The 19444-nt window shown below is 35.9% G+C and overlaps 1 protein-coding gene across 2 annotated transcripts in view; it reads right to left on the bottom strand.

Annotated features, from left to right (window-relative positions):
- TRIM33 (tripartite motif containing 33) overlaps positions 1-19444 on the bottom strand; it is a 150456-nt gene that overhangs the window by 40487 nt on the left and 90525 nt on the right. For both annotated transcript variants that reach the window (XM_006865884.1, XM_006865885.1), the window contains exons 5-10: positions 10860-10976; positions 8181-8295; positions 6089-6235; positions 5194-5311; positions 3678-3955; positions 2525-2689 (exon numbers count right to left, since the gene is read on the bottom strand). In XM_006865884.1, coding sequence (XP_006865946.1) covers positions 2525-2689; positions 3678-3955; positions 5194-5311; positions 6089-6235; positions 8181-8295; positions 10860-10976 — 940 coding nt within the window. The remainder of the gene's footprint in view (positions 1-2524; positions 2690-3677; positions 3956-5193; positions 5312-6088; positions 6236-8180; positions 8296-10859; positions 10977-19444) is intronic.

Genomic DNA, 19444 nt, shown 5'->3' with positions numbered 1-19444 from the left:
GAATGTCCCAGATTTTCAACTTTCATGTGCACTTTTTCCTAAAGACAACTCAATTTGCCTAAAATTGTACCAGGGTCTGCAAATTCTCTCCCTTTACTCATTTGATCTCACCCCATCCCTCACCCCCCACCCTCCCACAAAAACAACACAATCCCAATCCATTGCTAATTTCACGGCAGCACACTGCCCTATGGGGCAAAAAATTTCTACAGTGGTAAGCAAAGGTATGATTGAAAATTATGGCATCAGGCACTGAGTACTCCAAAACCTAACTGATCATCTAATTGGTTCAAAACTTGATGCTTAAAAAAATTAAGAACTAATTAGCAATGAGATTTTTAGAATCTTTTGAGAGATCATTTTGAGTTATGACTTAATAACCTAGAGAAAATGCAACAAATTCAGGAACACTGCTTAACTACCAGAGTATATTTCTGTGAACAAGTTTTCTGAGTATAATGGAAAAACAGAATAGACAAATTTGTAGTAAATATTGACGCTGAACCTGACTTATTCTATACCAAGTATCAGTGATTCAAAAATGTATTAATGAATAAGAAAAGAAAATAAGGATCCATCGATCACATACAGATATGCACATACAAAAGAATTTTTTTAACTCATGTTTTCTAGTATTCTTATACCATGTAAACATATTTAGATTACTTAAGGTTATATATTGTTGTTGTTGTTGTTAAGTGCCATCGAGTCGGTTCCGACCCATAGCGACCCTGTACAGGGTTTCCGAGGGTGTAAATCTTTACGGGAGTAGAAAGCCTCATCTTTCTCCCGTAAGGTTATATATAGTCTTTGGAAATTTAACCAAAAAAAATTTGATTAAAATAAATATTTTTGCTTCACAAAATCACAACAGGCTGGTATTTCAGTCTTCCAAGCATAAATAGGAAATATCTTTTTTTTTTTTTTTAAAAAAAAAAAAAGCAAATTCAAGGAGAAAAGAGTGTAGTAGTATGACTTTTAAAGAAGAGCCTGTTATGGTATTTGGAATTCCAGTGGGTTCCTTTAAAAGAATGATCTAAATGTTTTACTCTATAATGTCAACATTTATAATACGCTAGAAATTATGGTCTTTATGACAATTAACATTTCTAATGAAAATTTTAAATGTCAACCTTAAAATGAAAGGGCGTGGATATTTTTCAAAAGTTGGTAACCAGTTGCCATCTCACAAGTCAGAGTAAGGTTTTTAAATGTTTTTTAAAATAAAGTAGATCCCCAGGCCTTTTTTCTGAAGAATCTCTGGGTGGAGTCAAACCTCAAAACTTTCAGTTAGCAGCTAAGTGTGTTAACTGTTTGTACCACCCAGGAACACTTCCTTCAGGAGGTAGGTACTTCAAAACCCACTGCCACTGAGTCAATTTTAAGATTTAAAACAACCCTGTAGGGCAGTGTTAACTGCTCTAAAGGGTTTCTGAGACGAAATCTTCCAAGCCTGTAAATGAGAAAGATTTCCTATGGATCAGATGGCAGGTTTGAACCACTAACCATCTGCTTAGCCCCATTGTACCACCAGGGCTCTTTGTTCTCTAAGACAGTGGTTCTCAAATAGTATGCAGACTGGCCTGAAAGATGTAGTAAATGTTTACATATTCCTGAGTACTCCCTTCTTCTGGAAATTGTAATTCAGTGAGTATGACTCACAATCTGCATTTCTGACAAGCTCCAAGCCCCATCTCAAACCCAGCCATGACTCTGATGATTACTAAAGCATTCTTTGAAAACTATAATTCTATACATTATAGAGCTAACTTTACTACCCCATAATTACAAATCCTATGTAAAACCAGCCTCATTTTATAGCAATACTTTCTACACAAATATAATACACTATTCAGTCAAAGACTGAGAAACATATCTTATTTCTAAAACTGGGCATATCAACATTCTAAAAGAAATTGTTGTTAAGTGCCATGGAGTTGGTTCCAACTCATAGGGACTCTGTTTAGGGTTTCTGAGGCTGTAAATCTTTGTGGACACAGAAAGCCTCATCTTTCTTCTGTGGAGCAGCTTGAACCACCAACACCTGTGGTTCACGATCTGGCGCTTATCCTACAGAGCCACAATATTTCCCTTTCCCCCAAGAAAGTAGAAAGAGAAATACAAACAAGCATAGCTCTATTACTTTCAAACTCTTCCTTATATATTAGAATTGGAAAATCACACTGAAAAAGAAAAAGGTTAAATTCAGGAAACAAAGAATCTAATCTTGATTTCACCACTATCTCATGTGAATGTGGATAAATCACAAGCTCAGATTTTTCAGGCTGTAAAATGAATAGATTACATTACATTAGGGGTCATGAATCCATACTGTGTAACGGGGGTCTAAAAGGATCAAAGAAGCTCTTAGCAATGCAAAATTTTACACTCATTTTTCTGGGTTTAATAATCAAATTCTGAAAAGTATCAATCTGTTTTGCCCCACCCCACTCACTGACTAAGAAAAAGGTTTCTTTTAGTTTTAAAATTGTTATGATTCTTACAAATGTAACTCTAGGCATACTTGTCTTTGGAGGTGTGGTTGTAACATGGAATACTGAGGGCCACTGTGTCTGGGTATCCCTGGTATTCGGGCAGCATTCTGAGCCATTCTCATCTGATGGGCTTGGAAAGCTCCACAGTTCATATTGCCTCTTTGCATTGTTTGTACACTGATCAATCTTGGAGGCTATAAAAGGAAGAAATTGTACTTAGTTGAAAATTCATCTTTTCGATTATAAAAGGTTATACATACGGTGTTTTAATAAAATTCAATCCATATACAAAAGTATAAAGTAAAAATTGTATGTCATTCCTCTCATTTCCAGGTTCCAACCCCAAAAGGTTGTTGTTAAGTGCCTTCAAGTCATTTCTGACTCATAGTAACAATGTTCAGGGTTTCCAGGGCTTTCTTTTTAAATCTTTGAGTAAGCAGAAAGGCCTCACTTTTCTTCCACAGAGCATCTGGCAGCCTCAAACTAGGGGGTAGGCCTGAAGTTCGCAGTCCAGCGCTTATCATATGGAGACACGACAACTCCCTTAATTTGTGCTTTACTCCAAAATATTCTTATCCCTTTTCTCTGTAGGTGAGCGTGCTTAAAGCATGTTATCATTAACTATCCCACACTGGTTACAGATTGATTTGGATGGGGAATGGGATAGGAGAGATACAGGGACAGGAATGACTTGAACAAATGACTATAGAACATTGTCAGGTCTAAGGCAGAAACCATGGCTCTTTGGCCCAAGACATAACCACATGCGTAAACAAAATAGATCTGGGAAGGAGGAATGAAAGCTTGTGTACCTCTATAGTACTAGTGAATTAAGTTCTGCTTCCAATGGAAGTATTTACATCAGGTCCCTCTCTCTCTTCCCCTCCCACCACCAAACTTAAAGTCAATATTTAAATTCTGACCTTTGAGTTCTAACTCCACTATCTAGTAATTTTGAAACATGTAACAAATTTATACACTTATATTTGTTGTTAATTACCATTCAAGTCAGGTCTGACCCAGAGCAACCCTGTATAGGGTTTCCAAGGAGTGGCTGGTGAGCTTGAACTGCCCACCTTGCGATTCAAACTGATTTTGCAATCTAGTTCATTAACCCACAATGCTACAATTATACTTAGGTCTTCATAATTTGTATCAATAATGAACTGATACAATACTCACCTGTTGCTGTAACATCTGAGGAGCTGCTTGCTGTCTAGGATGCTGCTGTGTTGTTGTGGTAGTTGTTGATACAGGTGCTGGTGGTTGCTGCATCCTTATCTGTTGCAACTGTTGATGTTTCTGTGCATACACTTGTTGTTGCATGTGCTGGAGTCGAAGCTGTGCTAAATTAATCTGTCCCGGGGTTTTACTAATATGGTTTGTCCCTGGAGGAACTTGTCCAACTACAACATTAGGAGTATACCCAGGAGCTGGTTTACTCTCTATTACTAGATTACCTGAAGGATTTAAAAAATAAGAAAAAATTGCATATAATCAGCTAAATTATCTACTTTGCGGATTAATCACTATCCTTTCCTACTTCATTTACCAACTATCAGCAATCAAAGCTTCCAACAGTAAAGCAGCAATGAGAGTCAGGCTCAAAGATAATGATGGTAGGAGACTTTCTAATACATTATTATAAAGCCAATGAATGACTTTTCATTAGTATTCAGCATAATCTATTATCTGCATTCATTCTTTTTTTTTTTTTTAACAGATTATTTATGTATATATAACTAAAGATATATATATAAAAAATTATTAGAGGAGTCCCATCTTGTCAATCTAAATCAATTCTCCCCTAACAAGTCTTAAAGATACTCATGATTGCTAATACTGGTTCCATCTGCCTTCTAATTAACAAAATGCGCAGAGTACTACATTATAAAAAACTGTCTTCTGTGGATATACTGAATGCTTGAAGCCACTTATGTGCCTAGAAGTATGTGACAATTTTCCTTGCTTTTCAGAGTCCACTGCTTTCTAAGGATTGCTGTTGTTTTTGTTAAGTGCCATAGAGTCGCTTCCGACTCACATTGACCTTGTATAGAGTTTCTAAGACTGTACACCTTTCAGGGAAAAGAAAGCCTCATCTTTCATCTTTCTTCAGCATAGCAGCTGGTGGGCTCGCACCACTGACTGGTTTGCAGTCCAGTGCTTATCCTACAGAGATAAGAGCCACCACTTTTATCCTTTCTAAGAGGGAAGGCAAATTTTAGGATGTGATGATCTAAGGTAGTAAACTTACTCTATAAAGGCTAGACAATAACTACTTTAGGCACTGTATCACTGCATGCCATGTAAGATCTCTGTCACATAGTCTTTGTTTCTTACAACTCTTTAAAAATGTACAACGTTTCTCAGGACACATTAGCATTCTCAAGGTCCAATTTGGTACAGTTCCTCCATGGAATGAACAACTATATGCTAAGATTTCTATGTGAAATAGTCAATACCAGTTTTAAAGGTGTGAAGAAGCTAAAGATAGTACACATTTTTAATAACTACAGCATAAATTCTCAACTTTCGTAAAGATGCAATGGTGGAACAATATAAAACCATAGCTAGAGTTACCAAAGAAGGATATATTGTTTTCTAATTAGTTTACATGTTACTGAAAACTTGGTTTTAGATGCTTTCTATTCCTAATTCAGCGTTCCAAGTAATATTCACAAAACTAATGATTTCTCACCTAAATTGACTACATTCTTTGCCCAGAAGGTGGGATCACAATGGAAACGTATTGCTCCATTTGCAGCAGGTACAGGATCACATCGTGCTTTCAAAATATGACGCAACTGAAAAGTAATCTTAAAAGGGGGGAAATGTACACATAAGTCTTAAATACTCATTGATAGAGCATACAAGATCAAGACACATAAAATCAATCTCAGATAGGAAGGTGCCAGTGTTTAAAAGACTCTCTAAATTATCAATCAACTTCATAAGCTTGAATTTCTGCCACTTGTACTGATAAATTGCATTAAAATGTTGTTGTTGTTGTTGTTAAGTGCTATTGAGTCCAACTCATAGCAATCCTGCATAGGGTTTTCCAAGGAGTGGCTACTGGGTCTGAACTGTTGACCTGAGCAGTCATAAATCCAGTGTTTGTCTTATAACATCATACTAGGACTCCATTAAGATACTGTTGTTATTGTTATGTGCTGTTAAGTATGTTCCAACTCATTCATAGCAACCCTGTCCTGTATAGGGTTTTCCAAGAAGCAGATGGTGAATTTGAACAACCTACCTTACAGTTCAAAACTGACCTTGCGGTCGAGTGCTTGATCCTATAGTGCACACCAGGACTCCACTGAGATACTAGGTATCTAGGTTACCTAATGATACCATTCACGAAATTCTAAAAACTGGCAGAATGCCTATCACTGGTTGCCAAGGGCTGGGAGTATTAGGACACAAGGAACCTTTGGGGCAGTGACAGAAATGTTCTGTATCAATTTTAAAAGATGTAAGGAAGAAGCTAGGAATGGTACACATTTTTTATGACATCACTCAAAACTCAAATTCTACCCTTTAAAACAGTATGGTTTACTGAATGAACTACTGTCTCTATAAAGCCAGCTCACCAGTCGCTTGCTGTATAGTAGTGCCGTGCTGCTTCCACTCGCAATTGCCCAATTTGTAAAGTTCATAACATGCTTCACCTGCCGCGAGAGGCCTGTGATGTCATTCTGCTGCTGTATCAACTTCATCTGTCTTTCTTTTGTAACATTCTGAAACAAAACAAGAGCTACATTAAAGGATTCTATATTAAAATAAACTCATAAATTTTAATCACATATGGATACAATACCTATGTTTCTTTTAAAATTGGGTAAGATGACAAGTCTTGGTTATTTAATCAGCCTATGATCATAGAAAAAGTCACAGTCTAAAAGTGGGACTAAAACTTAACTCTCTGTGCTAAAACGGACACTCTATATACAGAAATGCATTAGTTGATGTCTCTTTTCTTTCAGAAGATTAAATGTCTACTTAAACTACTGCCTTGACATTAGGTCAACCCAACATACAGAGTTTATGAATAAAGAGCTAATCTTTAGAAATAATTTTATTTAACCTCAGTACACTAAATTTTCAAGTCAAAGAAAATTTTGTGTTACCAGTGCCACCTACTGATAAAGCATGAGGCGGAAGGTAAATCTCACCACTTAAGCACTTCAGACAAAATGAAAAGATGAATTCTAGAGCTTTGAGAGTAGAGTTAGGGATCTTTTGATAGGCAACTAAGCCCTACAAAAGACATGGGTATTACATCCTATGATATACTTTTGACAATCAGCATGTCAAAAGAACCTATTTACTTCTTTCTTATCTACTTCTATGAACATTTTTTTTTTAAACTAAGGAAACCAATTTATGCATTTTACAGTAACACAATCAAATAACAAAATTTCATCGTTTATAGTAATAAAATCAGTAGATAAAGTATTCAACTGAAGTTTGGTTTACAATTTTACTGGAAATCATCTCTTTCATAAAGTTTATGAAAATTTCTATTTTACTAAGGTTAGGAACCTATTTCACTAGAAAACATTCATTTTTTTAAAACTGTATTTTAGACCTATAACTAAGATGTATTTTTATAGTGAGTTTTAAAAACGTACCCACACTATAGTTACTGCTAATTGGTTATAGTGGTCTTTTTCATTGGGGGGGAGACATTATTAAAGCTAAATGCAACTGACTAGAAAAGAGGTCCCCAACTTTAACAATATGTGTAAGAGTGCCCTATCTAGCTCACAATTGTGCTTCAATGGAAAGATGTATTTCAAAAGACAGAAATTCAAAAGTAACATTGTGTTGACATAATTTACTTCACTGGTATATAACTATGTGCCTAATATTTCCATAATATATGCCTAATATTTCTACGATATACTATGAAAAAATGGATCCAAAAAACATCTACTATGCAAAATTTGAGGGTAATATAGTAATAAAAAATTCGATCGTTAAATCCTCACATAATTTAAGCCATTCAATGTTGCAACTTCCCAGATAATTCTTATTTAGAGCTTGCTGAATTAAAATCAATTAAATGTGGGTCATAGAGACCAGTGTTCGATTAAAATTAATTTGGATTTTACAAACTGAATTCTCATCCAGAAATTTACATCTAATCTCAAAATATGCAACACAAATACCTAATATCACAAAATTATCTATGCTTACAGTTTATTCATTTCAAAGTGAGCAGTATTTTAAACATATCTATGGAAGTATCTTTAAAGCCAAATGAAACACACAAATGACTCAAGCAGAAGCCCAGTATGCTTTCATAAGGAAAAGTTAAATTGAGTACCCTAGGAAAAGCAAGAAAGAAAAATAAAAGGGGCCTGGCTTCCTCTTCATTTACATTACAGTTTAATAATCATTCATTTATTCCCAAGAGAAAAATCATTATTTCCTGCCTTATACAGCTAAAATCAATGTTATAAAATTGGCTGCAATGTAACTAAGAAAAAAAGCCTGTTTTCTAATAGAAAATATTTTTGTCTTTTTAAATAACGAAGTTATTTTTCTTTTGTAGTTCCATTCCCCCCAAAGCCATTTAAAAGATTTCTTCAATAAACATTTAGAACAGCTAAAGAGCAAGAGAAGCAGTTTTTTGGGGTTTTTTTTTGTTTTGTTTTGTTTGGGGGCTTTGAACCATACCTCTAGCTGCTGTAAGAGAGATTTTCCTTTCTTATTAATTTCATTGATAAGAGTGAAAATGGCCACTTTAATTTCCTGTTCTACTCGTTTGTTAGTCTCATTTACTTCTTTTATCCTGAATAAGAGAAATGCATCATTAGATTATCAATTTATCCTATGTCTCTGAAGCATCAACTGTTACAGAAATTCATCCAACTGGGTACTTAACCAAGTAATTAAAATAAAGCTTTGTCAAAATGTACAATTTATGTTGTGGCAGACCTGACCACTCAATTTGGTTCACACAAGTTACGTATATAGACAAAGAATGGATTTAGTGCTGTAGGATAAGCACTGGACTGCTAACCACAATGTAGGCAGTTCAAACCCACCAGCCACTCCTTGGAAACCATATACAGGGGCGCTATGAATAGGAATCCCCTCAACAGCACTTAACAACAATGACAATTTTAAATTAAGCTAAAAAAGACCAGTTGCTTAAAGTCTGGATGGCAATAATCTTAAATCAGTGACATGAATTTGACATACACACAGCTGATGCAAAAGTGTCAAGTCTGACACATTAGTTGTTTAATCTTGATTCTTTCCAAGAACAATGTGCAAAAGAACAATGTTGAAACAATTATTCTCTCTTAACAGGGTAGGAATTCAGTTTAGAAGCATTTTTACTTAAAATGTAACCAATCAAAAACCAATAAGTGGGTTTTGATATATAGTCCTTCCTTAATAACATCTCAAAATGGTTTCCTAAATGTACAAAGCTAAAGGTATAAAAACATTTTCAATCTTTTTTTTTTCTTTTCATGTTTTGAGAAAAAGTTTTGAGCACTTACTGTAACTGAAAATCTCAGATGTAAATATTACATGGCTGGTAGCTTGCTAATTATAAAATAGGAACGTGGGAACCCCAGCAAAAATATAAAATGTCAACAAACAGGTAGCCTTCAAATTTCATACACTCCACTTAAACAAACTATAATCCACATTTTCAAACCCTATACTGCTTACTGCCTTTCCTTTGCCAAATTCAAATTTGAGTGCCATTAATACACTGAGTCACAGTTCTGCAGATTTTCTGGAAGCCAAGATGGTTTGGACACTAATTTGAATTTTTTTAAAATTTTGTCCTTAACATATTAAAGTCAATGAAAGACATTTTTACAATGAAACTCAGGTTTTAATAACATTACCTTAGACTTACAGCTAAAATATATTTACACTAAGTTAAAAACCACCCACTCTATAGTGAACTAAGTGCTTCCCACCCCACTTAGTGATTATAAAATCTAAGTCTCAAACTGTTAAGATGTGTGAGCCAAAGGTGGACCTAACTACACATGCTACAAACAGAAATGTGTCTCAGCAAATGCTGTTAAATTGGACGTAAGCAGTTCTATGTATTCAAGTGTGAAGAATTTTTTAAAAAATGTTATTTAAAAAATTATAAAGATAGGCCATTGAAAAATATTAAGGGGATGTATAATTAGAGATTTTAATACCTTTTTGTTTGTTTGTTTGTTTGTTTGTTTGTTTGTTTGAAACTCTCAAGGAATGAAGTCACCTATCTCCATCCCCAAACCTATCCGTCTCTAGCTCGTTCCAATCTTATAGCATGCAAACAAACCTCTTACTCTACACAGATTCAGGAACGTGCATGTACAATGTACACACACTGCTAAATGAATCAGCTCAGAATCTTATCTCTGAAAGGAATGTCCATGTATCATTTATGTAATAGCACAGCTATATCCCCTTCCTCAACCAAAGCCGTTCAGCATTATATCTTAAAAGAGCTTGGTATTTCTAAAAAATCTGATCGATGATTATATACTCCTAACTAGGACAAACTTTTTGAAGTCCCCTCATATGTATAACACTTACTTATAACTTGTGAGGAGGTTTTTTGTTTTTTTTTTTTGGTATCATTTCTTAGGATAAAGAGTTCTACACTACCTTACTTTCAAATGAATGTATAAAACACTGTTTTTATTTATCAATTCACATTTTTCAGCCATCTTAATCATCTTAAATGGATGTATTTCAATATTCTAGAGATACCTAAAAGTTCCAGTACCTGTCAATCTACCAGATAAACAAATAACCCTATTCATACCTCCAGGAATTTATGGATTTTGCTGAACCTCTCCAAGTGTCTTTCTTTCTAAACAAGGACTCTTAGCTTTGTTAACCTGTCCCAATCTCCCTAGGTGTAAGTTTTGTTTGTTTAGATATAAGCCAAAATAGAATACTTTTAAAATAGTAACAATGAGGGCAAAGACAATAACAAACATAAGAGCAGCAGCTTAAATTTGAATATAGGAATAGTACTACATTTTCTCTTCCTAGTAAAGCTAGATAGAAAGTACTGTTTTTAATGTCTATTTTAGATGGGGCAATAAACTTATACACACAGTTGCTAGTGTAAATTTTGTGATTCAACTCTCTATATATTATTTCCTTTTTTCAAACTTAACTAAGGCTCACACACTGGCCTCTCAATTATTATGAAAACCTTGGTCACTTAAACTTTGCTTAATTAACAAACATTCCAATTTCAAACTCTAAAAATCATAATGTTTTCAATAAATGCTTAATATATAGGAAAACAAATTTAAACTGGGTCTTTTGTGTTTAAGAATTCTTAAAAATAGAATTCGAGTTTTAAGGCAATACACTTACCTATTCTGCACCTGAGTAGCTGCAAAATGAACATAATTCTTCTTTTCAAGAAGCTTAGCCAGTAGATTCTCAATTGCACCTTTCTGATTTTGAAAAGCTTCTTCCAAAAACTGATACCTTAAAGTCAAAATAAAAACTGCACTTAAAACAAAAACTCTTGTCAACTAACTGAAAATCAAGGGGGCTGGGGGATTAAACAAACACCTTCATGAGTCAATCTCAAAAGTAATATTTAAATGATCAACTCTCTCTGCTGGTCACTAGTACCTTAGCCAATGTACATCTTGAAACTGTCAATTGCTGTCCAATGACCCAAACATATCATTTTAAGAGAAAAAAGTAACTCAAAATGTTTCAGTGATCTAACAAAGTTTGGTTCAGAGTAACATTTTTTTAATAGACTTCAAAGATAAAATTATAAATATTTTAATGAGAAAACACGACAGAATTATAAATATTTTAATTAGAAAACACAACTATTTTAAAGTAGAGAAAATCACGTCGTTTCAATACAAAAAAATCACTGCTGTCACTGAAGTACATAGTTCCTTAGTTATATTATGCATTTTGTAATGTACATGAAACTTTGCGTAACACTTTTTTACCGTTATAATAAGGAGCTCTGGTAGCGTAGTGGTTACGACTTGGGCTGTGAACCGCAAGGTCAGCAGTTCGAAACTACCAGCTGCTCCGCGGGAGAAAGATGAGGCTTTCTACTCCCATAAAGATTTACACCCTCGGAAACCCTGTACAGGGTCGCTATGAGTCGGTTCCGACTCCACGGCACATAACAACAACAACAACAACAATCACGACATGAAATAATTTTCAACTCTTGATGCTATCAGCAGAATTAACTGTATTTTAATGTTGTCAACATGAGTGGTAAATGTAAAATTTTCCTAATTAGTATAGTGCGGCACTTTAGGATAAGCACTAGACAGTTCAAACCCATGAGTCACTCCTTGGAAATCCTATATAGAGTTGCTCTGAGTAGGAACAAACACGACAGCACTTAACAACAGTGTAGTGAAAATAATGAACGAGGTGGCTCTGCAGGATAATCACTGGACTGCAAATCACAAGATCAGCAGTTCAAGCCCACCATCTGCTCAAGAGAAAGGCAGGATTTCTGCTCCTGTTAAGATTTACAGCCTTAGAAACCCTATATAATAGAATTGCTATACGTTGGAACTTTATGGCACTTAATGACAATAGTGAAAATTTATGGCACTTAATGACAACAGTGAAATTTTACACATTATAATTCAAATGTGAAATTCTCAGGTTACCACCTGTATCTCCATGTAAATATTCATTAAACCAACAACTATTTTTCAGTTCCTTGGATATGTAGGAGGGACCAGCACTGGAGAAGGAAATCACATTTGGCAAATTAGAAGGTCAGCAAAAAAGAGGGAAATCGTCAATGAAATGGACTGATCAGTGGCTGCAACAAAGGACTCACACATAAACAAATTTGTGGATAACACAGGACTCGGCAGTATTTTGTTCGGTTGTACACTATGAGTTGAAATCAACCAGATGACACCTAACAATATATGCTAGGTATACATGGGTAAAAAAGATCCATTGTGGCTCATATTGTAATAGGAATGAGGGACAAATTTAAATGATACCACACTGCAATGGAAGTATATACAATCTGCAACAGATACACAGTAAGTCAGCTTCAACACTAAGGAAAGCGTCACTGGAAAGTCAGAATATTAGCATTCTATGCAAGTGAAGAAGCATGTCAGAGAAACTATAAATTCTTCAATATAGCCAAAGACAAGCATGCAAAAGTTAGACTATGAGACAACAACTGATAAAATCTAGAATCAGATTGCAAAAGGACAGTTATATCACACTAATTTTTAGATTTCATTCCCTAAGGATTGGTTAACTATTAAAGAATTTTACCTAAAAGGTGATAATCAGAATTAAATTCTAGAAAAACAGAGACATGAGAGATAAGTGTACAATACTGGTGAGAACAGCTGAAATAAAGAAATTGGAACAATGGACTTTGGCAGAGAAAGCAGCTACTATGGTGATTTGGGTGGCTAGAGGCCTGGTGGAGTGCTGCACAATAATGCGCTGGACTGCAAAGTCAGTTTGAGCAGCAAGGTCAGGGTCAGCTGTTTGAACCCACGAGCCTCTCCTTAGAAAGCCTATACAGGATCGCTATGAGTCAGAACTAATTTGGTGGCACTTAACAACAATGGCTTCAGTATGGGAAGGCCCAGGGTGTGAAAATACAATTCACAAAAAAGGAAGTCAAGAAAAGATCCCTGAAAATGAGATCATGGTGTTGACAAAACTGTAACTGTCGATGTAGACTCTGAAACCACTAGGGTAAATGTGAGAACTGAGGTGAAGAGTTAAGACTATGAGCATTTAGATGGCATTTAGGTCTCATTTACGGTAAAGACTGAAGAAAAGGCTATGAGAAGCTGCGAACATAAAGAAAAGTTGGGAAAGCTCTAAGTATGCCAACTGCCAGAATTCAAGAGATTCAGGAAGAATGGAAAGCAGTAGCCGGAGAAGTATATAGCAATATGAGATCAGGGTTATTGAGAACAGCTTTCCAAAGAGGTTTTATTTTCTATACTAGAAATTATTTTAAGTAAAATTTTATAACTGTCTACGATGTGAAGTCTAGCACATTATAAATTACATAAGACTGATGAAAAACACAAAAGAAAATGGATGTTTTAACTTAAATGACATTTAAAGAAGAAATGACATACAAAATCTGTTCCTTCAGTGAAAGCACGATTTTCTTATAAAATAAAGTTTTACTATGTTGTTGTTGCCATTGTTAAGTACCGTTGAGTCGATTCCAACTCATACCGACCCTGCATTAGGCTTCTGAGAAGCAGCTGGTGAGTTTGAACCACCAACCTCACAGTTCAAACCGACCTTGCAATCCAGCACATTAAACCACGGTACCACAACAGAACTCCTTTACACTGTTAAATCTGTACAAATAAAAAAAGTAGCTGAGACTACTATACTACATTTTTTAATAAAAATTGTGCTGTAAGGAAAACAAAAACAAAAAAAACCAATCTTCTGATCATTCAAATCTGATATTATCAGCAACCACCAAAGTACTTAGCAAAGTCTGGTTACATCAACAAACAGGAAGGTACTAGGTAGAAAGTTCAATTATCATAATTCAGAAATTTTTATCTTGTACACATTACTCATTCTTAACCCCAAATAAACATGTCCTTTTCCTAGAAATATCTTGTTGTATTCATGTGAACAAGAAACAAGCAAAATTCACTATTTTTCCTATACCTGAGTAAAAAATATTTGTCCTTTCCTCCATGTTACAATTATGCTATGTGTCAACTTGGCTAGGCATAATTCTCCGTGCTATACAATTACCCTCCATTTTATAATCTGATGTAAACAGCATTTCCTAGGGGCCGGTGGGGGGGGTACTTGCATTCACATGGAACTCTTTCCCTCTTGATCCTCCATTCAACTTGTCATACTCTGGCCCCTGGTACCTGGGACATGAGCCATAAAGCAGCCTTTCACTTGCTAATATTGTCCTGCTAATTTTGGGTTCATCAACTACTGTAACCATCTGAGTCAGGAATCCAGTCTGACCTTATGGATTTGGGACTTGCCAGCCTCCACAACCGCGAGAGTTACTTCTCTGAAATATATGTGTACGTGTATATATGTGGTGCGTGTATGTATGTTTATTTGTTTAGGAGCCTTGGTGAGTACTGTGGCTGACAGCTCACACTCACCAGTTACTCCATGGGAGAATGATGAGGCTACTCCCATAAAAAATGTACAGAAATGCAATTTAAAAAAATTTAATCCTACTGGCTTATACGATTTTGATCGAATTAATCAGACTGTTTTTATGTGTTTTTTCATTATTGAGAAATAAATTCGTATTTAATACAGTTTACTAACAAGTTTTCCAAAGTATGGCATTTGTGAATAAAGGATGGCAGAGGAATAAGAGGAGGCTTATTTTAATATGCAAAAGGTTAGGAACCCCCGAAACCAGGTGGAGGAAAAAAGATGTTTGAGAAGCGCTGAGGGTCGTAGGTCAGTTGTGTGGACAAAAAGACTGCAGGCTCAGAATGTAAAAACAGCTTTGCCATTTATAAAAACTATGCTAAAGGAAAAAAAGAAAGGAAGGACTGGAGTCCTAACCAAGCAGATAAGTACAACCTCTCATTCAGTGGCCCACGGATCATAACTCTACTGCTATTGCAGTCAACCCAAATAAACTTAGCTCTCGCAAGCTTAGCAACTACAACTGAATCATTGGAAAGTTGATGGAGGAAATCACTCAAGTGTACCAGCTGTTGCTTCAAAAATTCCTAACTTCCACCTCAGCAGGGACTGCACTTTAATCAGCTCAACCTTCCCTTCCCTTCCCTTCCCCTTCCAACTTCCCACATGTGGACTTTCAAAAGAAGACATTGTCTCCTGAGAGCAAATTAAGACTATCAGCAAAATGGCCATCAAATTCTTAAGTAAAGATTTAAAACACCCTTTAAAAAAACAAAACAAAACAAAACTCAACAACAGTTAGGAATCACTGAGCTTACAAACGTTGGGATGTACGTTTAGATTCTTATTAGGTCCTAAACTCTATAGGAATGCTACTCTATTTGTCAAGTAAGTATAGAAGTATTCTTATTATTGCCAATATGTACAACCAACTGGTGGTGTTTTAGTCTGACACATTTTTGTAACTATCATCATCTTAGATTATAGCCAAACTGACTATACAGGGCAACATTTTTTTTAAAGCTGATAACTAGTTGTTTTTTTTTTTAATTAAATAAATTTCAAATATATATTAGAGGTTAAAATCTATAAAACCTACCCACTTTCATAAATCATCGACTTTTGGTCAAGTTTATGTATATGGCCACCCACTGCCCATACCCATCCTCTAGATTAGCTGGAAGAAAATTCAACTATCACTCTACACATACCAATACTAGCTCTAGCGCCTCCTCACCCTCCTTTTTTGCAAGAACTTACTGTTTTCAGGCACTATGCTAAGTATCGTATATAGATTCTCTCATCTAATCTTCAGAAAAACTCTTACGGACATGTTGCTGTTGTTGTCAGGTGCCAATGAGTCGGAACCGACTCATAGCGACCCCATGTACAGCAGAACGAAACAATGTCCAATCCTGGGCCAACCTCACTACCTCTGCGCCACACTTGACACCATCAATGACGCCACCTGGCTGATCCACCTCACTGGGGGTCTTTCTCTTTTTCTCTGACCCTCCACCTTACCCAGCATGACATCCTTCTCCAGCGACTGTTCCCTCCTGACAATATGTCCAAAGCATGAGAGACGAAGCTTTGCCATCCTGGCCTCCAAGGAGCACTCTGGCTACACCTCTTCCAAAGCAGATCTATTGGTTCTTTTGGCAGAGTATGGCACTTATAGTATTTTCCTCCAATACCACAACTCAAAAGCATCAATTCTTCTACTATCTTCATTATTCACTGTCCAGCTTTCATATCCATACGAGTTTATTGAAAATACCATGGCTTGGGTCAAGCTCACCTTAGTCCTCAAGCTGACATCTCTGCTCTTCAACACTTTGAAAAGTTCCTGTGCAGACTTGCCCAATGCAATACGTCGTCTGATCTCTTGACTGCTGCTTGACAACAAGTTGTCCTTGACAACTTCAATCTTTTCTCCATTGATAAGAATGTTGTTTATTGGTCCAGTGGTGAGGATCTTTGTTTTCTTGACACTGAGATGCAATCCATACCGAAGGCTGTGGTCTTTGATCTTCATAAGTAAATGTTTCAAGTCCTCTTCACTTTCAGCAAGCAAGGTTGTATCATCTGCATATTGAAGGTTATTAATGAGTCTTCCTCCAATCCTGATGCCATATCTTTATTCATAGAACCCAGCTTCTCGTATTATTTGCTCGGCATACAAGTTGAATAAGTATGGTGAAAAAACAAAACCTTATTGCACACCTTTCCCAATTTTAAAACATTCAGTGCTCCCATGCTCTGTTCGAACAACTGCTTCTTGGTCCAGGTACAGATTTCTCAGAAGTACAATTAAGTGTTCTGGAATACTCACACTTCGCAATGTTGTCCATAGCTTGTCATGATTCACACAATTGAAAGCCTTTGCGTAGTCAATAAAGCATAGGTAAACATCTTTCTGATATTCTCTGGTTTCAGCCAAGATCCATTGGATATCAGCAATGATATCTCTAGTTCCACAGCCGCTTCTGAATCCAGCTTGAACCTGTGGAAGTTCTCTGTCAATGTATGATTGTACCCGTTTCTGTATTACCTTGAGCAAAACTTTACTCGCATGGGATATCAAAGAGATTGTCCGATGATTTTCGCATTCCACTGGGTCACCTCTCTTTGGAATGGGCACAAATATGGATCTCTTCCAATCAATTGGCCAGATAGTTGTCTTCCAAATTTCTTGGCAGAGATGAGTGAGTGCCTCTTGTGCCGCCTCACTTTCTTGAAAGATTTCAATTTTTATTCCATCAATTCCTGGTGCCTTGTTCTTTGCCAATTCTTTCAATGCACTCTGGACTTCCTGAGTATCATTGGTTCTTGTTCATATCGTACCTCTTTAAATGGTTGAACATTAACCATTTCCTTTTGATACAATGACTCTGTGTATTCCTTCCATCTTTTCTTGATGCCCTCTGCATCATTCAATAATTTGCCCAGAGAATCTTTTAATAACGAAAGTCAAGGCTTGAATTTTTTCTTCAGTTCCCCCAGCTTGAGAAATGCTGACCGTGTTCTTCCCTTTTGGTTTTCTAATTCCAAATCTTAGCATATTTTATTATAGTACTTGGTTTTATCTTCTCGAGCTGATCTTTGAAATTTTCTGTTCAACTCTTGGACCTCTTCAATTCTTCCATTTGCTTTAGCTTCTCTACGCTGGAGAGCAAGTTTCAGAGTCTCCTCTGTCATCCATTTGGACCTTTTCCTTCTTTCTTATGTTCTTAATGACTTTTTGCTCTCTTCATGTATGATGTTCCTGATGTCATCCCACAACTCTTCTGGTCTTCGGTCTTTAGTGTTTGTTTAATGCATCAAATCTGTTCTTCAGATGATCTCTAAATTCAGGTAGGATAAATTCAAGGTCATATTTTGGCTCTCGTGGACTTGTTTACATTTCCTTCAGCTTCAGTTTTAATTTGCATATGACTAATTAATGGTCTGTTCCACAGTCTGCCCCTGGCCTTGTTTTCACTGATGATATGGAGCTTTTCCATCTTTTCTTTCCACAGATGTAGTCAATTTGATTTCTATGTGTTCCATCTGGTGAGGTCCATGTGTATAGTCGTCTGTTATGCTGTCTAAAGAAGGTATTTGAAATAAACAAATCATTTGTCTTGCAGAAATCTATTAATCGTTCTCCAGCATCATTTCTATCACCAAGTCCAAATTTTCCAACTACTGGTCCTTCCTCTTTGCTCCCTACTTTTGCATTCCAATCACCAGTAATGAGCAATACATCTTGATTTCATATTTGATCAATTTCAGATAGAAGAAGTTGGTAGAATTCTTCTATTTCATCTTCACTGGCTTTAGTGGTTGGTGCATACATTTGAATTAATAGTGGTATTAACTGGGCTTCCCTGTAGGCACATGGATATTATCCTATCACTTACAGCATTGTACCTCATGACTGATCTGGATACGTTCTTTTTGATGATGAATGCAACACCATTCCTTTACAATTTGTCATTTCCTGCATAGTAAACCGTGTGGTTGTCAGATTCAAAATGGCCAATACCAGCCCATATCAGCTCACTAATGCCTAAGATATCGATGTTTATGCCTTCCATTTCATTTTTGATAACTTCCAATTTTCCCAGATTCATACTTCATACATTCCATGTTCCGATTTTCAATGGACATAGGTATGATTATTAGTGTCACAACAATAATTGGATGATTTGGACAACCCTGTGTCTAAGTATTTCTTTAATAAAAAACAAACTGTTCTAAGAATTAAATTGGTTAAAACACAGCAAGCACTTAAGATTTAATATTGGCTTAATGTTATCTAATATTTCACATCTTAACTAGTATTTTCTTCTTAAAATTACCTAGGTAATTGTAAATAATTTGCCTTTTAACAAGTACTTATGCACCAGATAAATGTTTTTGCAAAATTATTAAAAAAAAAAAAAAAAAAAGACACTATGTTCCTTCAGTCTCTACAACTCTGAGACCAGAAGAACTAGGTACCCAGCTACCACTACCAACTGCTCTAAAAGGGATCACATTAGAAGGTCCTGGGTAGAATTGACGACAATGTAGAACAAAACTCAAAGTTACTGGTCAGATAGAGACAGGAGGAACCTGAGACTATAGCCTCCAGCCATCTTTCAGGTCTGAAATGAAAGTCACTATTGTGGTCCAATTTTCAACTGAGCTGTGGATATATTTGGGGGAACAGGACAACACTAGTGAGGTATGCTTATCATGGAATCTAAACCATTCAAGATCAAAAGGGCAATATTACCTGAGGACAAGGTTCAGAGGGGGTGAGAAGCAATGTGAAACAG

The sequence above is a fragment of the Chrysochloris asiatica genome, unplaced genomic scaffold, assembly GCF_000296735.1.
Source record: "Chrysochloris asiatica unplaced genomic scaffold, ChrAsi1.0 scaffold00085, whole genome shotgun sequence".
NCBI classification, from domain to species: Eukaryota; Metazoa; Chordata; class Mammalia; order Afrosoricida; family Chrysochloridae; genus Chrysochloris; species Chrysochloris asiatica.
This window is presented reverse-complemented; position numbering and strand designations above follow the sequence as displayed.